The 10,916-nt window shown below is 42.1% G+C and overlaps 1 protein-coding gene across 1 annotated transcript; it reads left to right on the top strand.

The window, feature by feature from the left end:
- Positions 1-1,197: 1,197 nt before the first annotated feature.
- Positions 1,198-3,705, top strand: med4 (mediator complex subunit 4). Its single transcript, XM_037686638.1, has 7 exons — positions 1,198-1,307; positions 1,574-1,640; positions 1,799-1,969; positions 2,496-2,553; positions 2,640-2,726; positions 2,804-2,935; positions 3,311-3,705. The coding sequence occupies exons 1-7, from the start codon at positions 1,234-1,236 to the stop codon at positions 3,481-3,483; spliced, it is 762 nt and encodes a 253-aa protein (XP_037542566.1). The 5' UTR covers positions 1,198-1,233; the 3' UTR covers positions 3,484-3,705.
- Positions 3,706-10,916: the final 7,211 nt, after the last annotated feature.

Below are 10,916 nucleotides of genomic sequence, written 5' to 3'. Positions count from 1 at the left end.
CGAATGCGACGCGGCCGGGATGAAGATCAGTTCCTCCAAATCCGAGGCCATGGTCTTGAGACGGAAAAGGGTAGAGTGCCCTCTCTGGGTCAGGGAGGAGGTCCTACCCCAAGTGGAGGAGTTCAAGTATCTTGGGGTCTTGTTCACGAATGAGGGAAAAATGGAGCGTGACATCAATAGGCGGATAGGTGCAGCGTCTGCAGTGAAGCGGGCGCTGTACAGGTCTGTCGTGGTGAAGAGAGAGCTGAGTCAAAAGGCGAAGCTCTCAATTTACCGATCGATCTACGTTCCTACCCTCATCTATGGTCATGAGCTTTGGGTTGTGACCGAAAGAATGAGATCTCGGATACAAGCGGCCGAAATGAGTTTTCTCCGCAGGGTGTCTGGGCTCTCCCTTAGAGACAGGGTGAGAAGCTTGATCATCCAGGAGGGACTCAGAGTAGAGCTGCTGCTTCTCCACGTCGAGAGGAGCCAGTTGAGGTGGCTTGGGCATCTGTTTAGGATGTCTTCTGGACGCCTCCCTGGTGAGGTGTTCCGGACACGTCCCACCGGAAGGAGGCCCAGAGGAAGACCCAGGACACGCTGGAGGGACTATGTGTCTCGGCTGGCTTGGGAACACCTCGGGATTCTCTCGGAAGAGCTGGCCCAAGTGGCTGGGGAGAGGGAAGTCTGGGCCTCCCTACTTAGGCTGCTACCCCCGCGACCCGACCCCGGATAAGCAGAAGAAAATGGATGGATGGATGGATGGATGGATGGATGGATGAATTAATAAAACAAACCATTTTTGGATTTTTCTACCTGGGTTATTGAGCATGCATCAGGATAAAACAAACCATTATTATATCATCAACCTAATTTTATTAGTTGTAAAATGTCATATACATAAGTCTAAATTCTCAAATCAGAAACCTTTTTTATTGGTCTTTATAGAGGAATTCAAACAATATATTAGAACACTTCAGTATTCAAACAATAGTAAAGCCATTAAAACAACTGAAATGTGTTCTCACTTTAACATTTTTGTGACTTAACTTTTTTTTTAATATGTGTATGTATATATATATATATATATATATGTATATATATATTTGTGCTCACTTTATAACCCCCTGGCGTTATTGTTTTGTTCATTTTGTTCTATAGTGCTGTTTTGTCAACAGTTTTATTATCAATAAAGATTTTTTTTAAGTTGTGACGTAACATCCGGTCTGGCAACGTCGAAGGAACCGAAACATGGCGGCAGTGCCAGAAAGATCAACGAAAGAGCGGCTGCTGTGTGTGTTGGACGATTTGGAGGTTTTATCCCGGTAAAGTTAAACATGTTTTGTGTCTCGATTGTAATTTTTTTTATTGTTTTTAACTTTGATACTGTTTATATTGAAAAATATACTGAACTGGGAAGAACCAGCACCGATTGTCTCAAAGCCGAGTCAAAAAAAGACATTTTGTGAGACTGAAGTATGCGTGCCATTGTGTCCAGGCTGTTTAAAAGCTGTAACATGTTTAACTGCTAAATGAACCCCGTGAACTGTTCTGCCTACGTGTTTACATGTCATTGTTCGTGTCACTGCAGGGAGCTCATCGAGATGTTGGCTTTATCCAGAGCTCAGAAACTTCCTCAGCCTGGAGAGGACTCGCAGGTAACACCTCATGCACTGCTCCTTCCTGCGAGGAGCTCCTTCCTGCGAGGAGCTCCTTCATGCGAGGAGCTCCCTTTAATGAATGCTTCTTCATTCACTGCTCTTTGCGTGTAGAGGTCAGAAATGAACCTTGTTGTGATTCATTTTAAACTGCTTAGATTGTGGAGCTGCTCGTGCAGAGGGACAAGGAGTTCCAGGAGCTGATGGGGGTGGCCCAGAAGCAGGGGGAGGTTCAGCAGGAGATGCAGCTGCTGGAGAAGGAGGTGGAGAAAAGAGACAGCGACATCCAGCAGCTTCAGAAACAGCTGAAGGAGGCTGAGCACATTCTGGTGGGCTGAAGCTGCTTCCAGAAGCTTTTCTCCTTCTGTGACTTTGAGTGAAGTACGCTCAGACTTGTTGTTACTGAGGTGCAAATGTTTGAGAATCCTAAGACCCGAGGCGTTTCCTTAACACCACAGATAACTTTCATATGAGCAGCAAGAGATTGTCAGAACCGTTTTAAAATCAAAATACTGAGGAGTTAGAATGTGAGTACAGATTGCAGAGTTTTAATTCTTCTAAGTTAGCTTTTGAAACCTGGTGTTTAACTTCTATAGTTTTCAGTCACAATCTGTTCACACAATCTGACACATTGCTTTCTACAAAAGTGTCTTTGGTTTCATGATTAATTAAAATAAGTGCTGATGCAGCTTGTTTTGTTATAATGACCAACCTGAGGTGTGTGCTGACTAAAGTCACCAAAGACAGAGACGCCATGCTTCTTTAAGTGTTGTGTTGATAAAAGCCTGGGAGGATTTCTTACACATGAGTTAAATGTAAATTTGTTTTATAATCCTTCTAATTTCCCTTTTTAAGGCCACTGCTGTTTACCAGGCGAAAGAAAAACTTAAAACCATTGAAAAGGCCAGGAAAGGTGAGCAACCCTTTTTATCCGAGCAGATTGGGTTTTGTATGTGGCTGGCTCTTCAGAAGTTCAAGCTGGTTTGTTTCTTTTTGCAGGAAGTATCTCATCAGAGGAAATCATCAAATATGCTCACAGAATCAGTGCCAGTAATGCTGTGTGTGCTCCGCTCAACTGGGTACCAGGTATGGAGCAGAGTCTCTGCAGCAGCTGCACTAAAGCCAGGCTTGACTTCAACTGTTCACACAAACGTTGCTTTCAGGCGATCAGCGCAGGCCTTATCCCACCGACCTGGAAATGCGCAGTGGGATGCTCGGCCACATGGCCAACCTGCCTTCCAATGGTGTGAACGAACATCTACCAAGTGACGCTCTGGCTGCAGGAAGGTTACCGGGTAAGAAACAGAAACCAGAAGTTTTAGTGACAACGCTGTGTGGCTTCAGATTGTGCTCACATGTATGTTAAAATCTGCTGCTCGTAAATATTCATACAGTCACTGCAGATATTGTTGAAATTAATTTGAAGACGTGGTTCAGCAAACGCTTGGATTCAGATTAATGCACCAAGTGTGAAAATCTGTATAAGCTGTGTTTTCAGGAATAGTCATAGAATAACTTTGCCTGATTTTCAAACACACATTGTTTTTTGTAGCTAATGAATAGACATAGCTTCTTTTTTGAGGAATGCAAATGGACAAAAGATGGTCACCCATGAAGAAACTCAGCCATGACATATCCGATAGAGACCGTCTTCTGTTCTGTCTTTGCAGACGTCCTGGCGCCTCACTACCCCTGGCAGTCCTCAGATGTCTCTGTAGGGATGCTGCCCCCTCACCATGGCAACGACTTTGGCTTGGAGCCACCGGGTCACAACAAGGAGAACGAGGACGACGTGGAGGCCATGTCCACAGATTCGTCCAGCAGCAGCAGTGATTCTGACTGAAGGACAGAAACTGGCTCCGCCCCTGCGCGTGTGTATTTGAGAGGTTGTAAAAGAAGTCGCAGCTAACCAGCCCACACCTGAACACACCGTCTGTTCACTTCTCACTTTACTTTCAGACTCATTCGTGCGTCGGTCAGGTGGTCTTTCACTGAAGTTTTCTGAACCAAACTCTTCTGAGAGCTTTGAGTCTACATCGTATCAAGGTTTATTTTCTACCTCTGTCAGGAAAGGAAGAGAATGTGTTTATGCACGCATGTTAACCAGGTTTAGAGATATACACTAACCTTGTTGTTCAACTGCAGCTTGCTCTACGTCAGCCCCAGGCGTCTGTCACAGCTACTGATTACTGTGTTTGTGCAAACACCTTCATGTTTCTCAACCCACTGACCCGACTTGTTCTGTTTGGCATCGAGCAGCCAAAGGCAGCGTTCAGAGAAAACTCTTTGCAGGCTGCTTGGCTGCGTTGTGAAGGTCATTCAAATGGGATTTAGCAACTATTGACCCGTTCAGGTCTTATTCACGTTTTACTAACTTTACACAAAAAGTGCAGATTTGTGAAACGAACCAAAGAGCTAATAATCAACCAGGATATCAAAATAATAAAAACCTGTTTGTTGTCATCTGAATGAAAAAAATCAGATCAGGTTTATTTTTGGTCATTTAAGAACAAGGTTGGTGCTGATGATTCAGTATTCAGCACATTCTCATTGTTCTTAATAAAAACAGCATTCTGTGAATTCAGTGGAAATGGGGATGGTTCCAGTTTGCTGTGTGGACACACAGACCCTCTTCTTTCACACATGACATGTATGAAGACAACGTCTGAATGGACTCTGCAGACTGATCATACAGAGCCCACAAACTGAAGGCCCGTGTGTGATCCAGTTAGATTTGTTGTGTCTGGGATGTTTTTTATTGAGTGTGAGTGCTGATAGAAGATTATTGCCCCTCCTGTGTAAATAAGCCTGTACATATTCAACCTTGTAAATAAACTCTTTTTGAATAAAAGCTGTGAACTCAGTACTTTTCTCTCTAGTTCTGTGTGTTGCATTTTCTAGAAGACAAACTTAAATTCAGTTTATTAATATAGCGCCAAATCACAACAAAGTTGTCTCAGGGACTTTACAGGAACATTCACATAAAAGCCAGTTAGTAAAGTTCTCTAAGGAATCCAGCAGACAAGTTGAATCTTGGCTTCATCACAGTCTCCCATCCTGAGCAAGCACAGTGGAAAGAAAAACTCCCTTTTAAAAGGAAGAAACCTCCAGCAGAACCAGGATCAGGACAAGAGACCATCTGCTTTGACCGGCTGGTTTGAGAGGACAGGAAGGAGAGACAGACGAACACAGAATGGTAGGTCCAGGTATAGGTCCAGGTGTGTCTGAAAGACAAAAACACACGTTAAGGATAGAAAAAATAATTACAAATACAAAACAGGTTGAGCAGAGTAAGTAAAGACAGTAGCAGAGTGAAAAGTGTGGTCAGTTTGTCCTCCAGCAGTCTAAGTCTATAGCAGCATAACTAAGGGACAGCTCAGGAAACCCAAGCCAACCCTAACTATAGGATTTATCAAAGAGGAAAGTCTTAAGCCTAGTTTTAAAACTGGATAATGTGTCAGTCTCATGGACAGAAACTGGAAGTTGGTTCCACAAGAGAGGAGCCTGATAACTGGAAGATCTACCTCCCATTCTGTTTTTGTAAACTCTAGGAACCACAAGTAAACCTGCAGCCTGAGAGCGAAGTGCTCTGTTAGGAATATATGGAACAATAAGATCTGTAATATAAGATGGAGCTAGGTTGTTGAGAGCTTTGTAGGTTAGAAGTAGGTTTTTGAATTCTATTCTGGATTTGACAGGGAGCCAATGGAGAGAAACTAAAACTGGAGAGAGATGATCTCTCCCAGTAACTCCAGTTAAGACTCTGGCAGCAGCATTTTGGATCAACTGAAGACGTTTTAAAGAAGTATTTGGACACCCAGATAATAAACCATTGCAATAGTCCAGTCTAGACGTGACAAATGCATGGACCAGTTTTTCTGCATCATTTTTAGATCAGATGTTTCTAATGTTAGTGATATTACGCAGGTGGAAGAAGGTGGTTCTAGTAACGTTTTTAATGTGGGGGATAAAAGACATGTCCTGATCAAAAATAACACCAAGATTTTTAACATTAGAGCTGGAGGACAGATTAATGCATCTAAGGAGGGAGAAAGACTGAAACATTCATTCCTAAGGTGCTCAGGTCCAAAAACCAAAACCTCAGTTTTGTCTGTTCAACAGGAGAAAATTTAGGGTCATCCAGGTTTTTATGTCTTTAAGACATGCTTGTAGTCTAAGTAGCTGATTGGATTCATTGGGTTTAATGGACAGAGTATTAGCCCAAGCACTGAGCCCTGAGGAACTCCATGACTAACTTTGGTGTATGAAGAAGATTTATTATTTACATTTACAAACTGGAATCTATCAGGTAGATGTGATTCAAACCATTTTAGAGCTGTTCCTGTAATCCCAATATCATATTCAAGCCTCTGTAGTAAAATATTGTGATCAACTGTATCAAATGCAGCACTGAGGTCTAACAGGACCAGTGTAGACACAAGTCCATTGTCTGAGGCCATGAGAATATCATTAGTGACTTTTACTAGTGCTGTTTCTGTGCTATGATGAGCTCTAAACCCTGACTGAAACTCTTCAAACAGATTATTTCTTTGTAGATGTTCACGCAACTGACCTGCAACTATTTTCTCTAGAATTTTTGAGATGAAAGTTAGATTAGATATAGGTCTATAGTTGGCCAGAATTTCTGAATCAAGATCAGACTTCTTAAGTAAAGGTTTAATTACAGCAACCTTAAAGCGCTGTGGTACATAACCATCCATTAAAGACAAATTAAGTAGATCCAAAATGTGGACATTAATTAGGGGAAATACCTCTTTAAACAGTCTGGTTGGGATGGGATCTAGCAGGCATGTGGATGGTTTGGATGAGGTTATTATTTTTGACAATTCAGAGCTCAACAGGACAAAAACTGTCCAAACATAAATCAGGCTCTAGTGAAATATTTAAAGTTGCCTCATTTGACAGGGGACTAGAGATAGTAGAAGGAAGGATGGTTTGAATTTTCTCTCTAATTGAAATAATTTTATTTATAAAGAATCTCATGAAGTCATCACTACTTATAGTTGTAGGGACACATGGTTCAACAGAAATGGGACTTTTAATTAGTCTAGCAATAGTACTAAACAGAAACCTAGGGTTATTTTATTCTCCTCTATTAAAGATGAGTAATATAAAGTTCTTGAGCTTCATATATAAAATTTTAATTTTAAAACCACAGTAGGGTGTCAGTAGTTTCAAATGATTGACACGACTGAAAAAAGTTACTCGTGCTTCAACTTCTTTCAGCTGCTGATTATCTTACATTGCTTATCCATACAGTGCAGTTACAGCGTGCGCTCGCAAGATGACTAAATTTGGCAAAAGGACCTTCTCCTACTTCACTCCTGTTTCCTGGAATAACTTGCAAAAAGACCTGAAGCTCTCGACCTTGACCTCTAAGAGATTTTAAACAACTGTTCAATGCAAAATTCAATGCAGACGTGTTCCTGTTTTTAGTATTTTGCAGCATTTTATAATGTAGCTTGCTTTTTTATATTTCACTTATATACTTTTCATTGTATATGCTTTCATATGAATGTTTCTTGTTGTGTGTATCTCATTTATGGTCTTTGTTTAAAACAGGTCTCTCTTGTAAATGAGTCCTCATTACTCAATGAGACTAACCTGTATAAATAAAGATTGAATGAATGAACAGCTTGAACTTGTTTTCATCATAAATTAACTTAAAAGTTTTTATTACATGTGAGATGTGAAGTATAATTAAACATAACATTCCAGTAAGATTTATTCAGTCAAACAGTTTAGGCTGGTTATAAACATTTATCCTGTTGTTGAAGAAGAAGAGGGCCACCTGCATCATGAAGGACCCCACTCACCCAGCACACACATTTTGCCCCGCTTCCCTCAGGCAGAAGGTTGAGGAGCATTAAGTGTAGAACCACTAGCTGAGGAACAGCTTCTACCCTGAAGCTGTTAGACTCATGAATATCTAACCAGAAAAATCACTGTATAATTACAATTTATTTGGAGATATGTGACTTATCCATAGGCGTTTGCATGTGGACTCTGAGGAGGTATCTCTTTGTGTTCACTCTCATGGACATTCCACCCACACCATATAACACTAGAGTCATTTCCTCACTGCGCAGTCCTAGACGGTCAGCAGTTTGTGTGTGATGTAATTTGTGTCAGATGCCAGGTCTATAAGTGTTCCAATCTTCTGACCTGCATTAACTGTTACCTCCAATAACATCAGAATGTCTGGCAGCTCGGACAGTCCATGCTTTTCAAGTAGGTGAGATGGAGCTTTGATCGAGTTACCTGCTCGGGTATTTCCATTTGTGAAGGCCTTCCTGCACCTCTCTGCCATTTCTGGAGACAATGCAGACAAGAAATTTTCTTGGTCAACTGTCAGTTTGGTCTTACTTGGAGTACTTTTTCATAAGGCCTCATCATCCACTTTGGTGTTTTTGGGGCAGAGGAAGTAGCCAGCTGAGCCTCCCTTTTTGCACTCTTTATTCCTGCAGAGGTATGTACATGTATCTTTACAGCTTCCCCCATCAGAATGCCAGCAGAGACATTTCATGCATGACCCTAGTCTCTTTAAAGTGGCTTTCTTCTCTGGAACACTCAGAGCCTTAAACTTTCTACAGAAGAAAAGTTTATTATAATGTCTCTCTTCCCCCACACCACACCCATTTTCAGGCTCACTTTTTGTGGTTTTTGTGGAGGCAAACTTCTTCTCTGGTCTCTTGACTGGGTAATGATCTGGCTTATCAGCTATCTTCTGTATATCTTCCTGCTTTTGTAGGAAGTTTAGAAGCATGTCAAAATGGTTGTCCGTTGTTACATTGTTACTCGGATCCATCATGAAGATGAGCCAGTCCCTCTTCACAAAGTCTAGAAGTTTGATTTCTATTGTTTTTATCATTAGTGGGTTTTTAAGTGCACCAGTGTTTCCCAGTGAGATCTGTCAGTGCCTTTTCCACCACCTGGATCAAGTCAATTACTTATCTTGGTTGGTTTCCTTTCACAGGTGGTAATTTCTCCACATCTTCTAAAATTTCTATTACTATTAGAGATTTATTCCCATATCTGTTTGAGAGTGCTCTGAATATGTCGTCAGCAGAGTTGTAAGTTGACAGTCTTTGAATTCTAGAATTGCGTCGCTCAAGGTGGCCGCATGTTGGAGTAACTCTATTACTTTCATTCTGAGATATTACTTTTGAATGCTTTAATTCCAATTTTTTCTGGATATAAATCACTTTTTTTGGATGATTATTTCCTCTGGTGTCGGATGCTGTGCAACTGGAAGGATTTTTACAGAAATATCTTTGCTTTTGGACATTTGTTAAGATGTTTAACCATAACAACAAGTTTGTTTTTTATAACCGGGAGCAGCTGATTAACATCTCCAAAGCTCAAATAATATCTCAACTACAGCCCCATATCCCAAATGAGTTGAAAAGGAGGCGTCGTGGATGCAGAGCAGGAGCAAAGAAAAGAAAGAAAGAGAGAAGAATGAAGTTTAAACTATCTCTTCCATCAATCATGATGGGCAATGTGAGATCACTGGGAAACAAGTTGGATGAACTTCAGACCCTAACAAGGACTCATCCAGAGTATCGGGACTGCAGTGTTATGTATTTCACTGAGACATGGCTGCAGGACCATATCCCCGACTCCAGCGTTTCCTTGCCAGGTTTTCTGACCATACGAGCAGATAGAGATTTAAAGAGGAGTGGCAAGAGGAAAGGAGGTGGGTTGGCAGTGCTTGTGAACAACAGATGGTGTAATCCTGGACATGTTACTGTGAAGTGTCGTCTCTGCAGTCCAGATATTGAACTGTTAGCACTAAGTTGTCGTCCATATTATTTGCAGAGAGTTCACCAGTGTTATTTTGGCAACTGTTTACATTCCACCCAATGCTGTTGCTGAGACTGCGTGTGATGTCATCAGCTCCGAGGTTGCTAAGCTACAGACACAACACCCTAGTGCGTTTGTTGCAATATCTGGTGATTTTAATCATGCCTCTCTCTCTCTGCTACACTTCCGACATTCCAACAGTTTGTTAGCTGCTCTACCAGAAAAAGCAAAACGCTGGGCTTTTTATATGCAAATGTCAAGGATTCATACATCGCTAAAGTAAGACCCCCCTCTAGGCAAATCAGATCACAATCTTGTGTTTCTCTGCTCAAAATATAAACCCCTTGTTCAGAGGCAACCTGCAATAAAGAGAACAGTGAGAAAATGGTCAACAGAAGCTGAAGAAGCCCTGCGGGGTTGTTTTGAGGCTACAGAATGGGATGCACTGTGCCAGCCACATGGAGAGGACATCGATGCCATGACTGCGTGTGTGACCAACTATATAAACTTCTGTGTAAACAACACCATCCCCACCAGAACAGTGAGATGCTTCACCAATAACAAACCCTGGATCACCACTGACCTGAAGGAACTGCTAAACCAGAAAAAAAGAGCCTTCAGGGAGAGAGACAGGGAATTATTGAGGAGCACACAGAAGCAACTAAAAGTCAAGATCAGAAAAAACAAGGAGGTGTACAAGAAGAAGCTGGAGAGCAAGCTCCAACAGAACAGTATCAGAGAGGTGTGGTCAGTGATGAAAAAGATCACAGGCTTCAAGCATAAGGAGGATCAGAAGGATGGAAGCCTAGACAGAGCCAATGAACTGAACACGTTCTTCAATAGGTTCAGTTCAGGAACAAGCTCAGCATCCTCCTCTCTTGCCCACAGCCAAACAGACATACCACCCTCCTTTGACCCAAGGCTGTCCTGTCACACCTCAAATATTTTATCTACCACCTCAGTCATGGACCCTTCTTCTTCTACATGTTGGTCTTCAACCAAATCAGAAAATGCTGATACCTCCTTTGCCTCCCCCCTCTGCGTCTCCAGAAGTCAGGTGAGGAAGCAGCTGGAGAGACTGAACCGGAATAAGGCTGCAGGTCCAGATGATGTCAGTACCAGAGTCCTGAAGGTCTGTGCAGAGCAGCTCTGTGGGGTTCTGCAGCACCTCTTCAACCTTAGCCTGACCCAGGAGAAGGTTCCAGTGTTGTGGAAAACCTCCTCCCTTGTTCCAGTGCCAAAGAAAACTCACCCATCAGTCCTCAATGACTATAGACCTGTTGCCCTGACATCCCACATCATGAAGGTCCTAGAGAGACTTCTGTTGGTCCACCTGACTAAACAAACAAGCACATATCAGGACCCACTGCAGTTTGCTTATCAGCGTGGACTTGGAGTTGAAGATGCCATCATACACCTGCTTCAGCAAACTCACTGTCATCTAGAAAA

This window comes from Nematolebias whitei, chromosome 13 (assembly GCF_014905685.2).
Source record: "Nematolebias whitei isolate Nwh7 chromosome 13, NemWhi1, whole genome shotgun sequence".
In the NCBI taxonomy this organism is placed as follows: Eukaryota; Metazoa; Chordata; class Actinopteri; order Cyprinodontiformes; family Rivulidae; genus Nematolebias; species Nematolebias whitei.
This window is presented reverse-complemented; position numbering and strand designations above follow the sequence as displayed.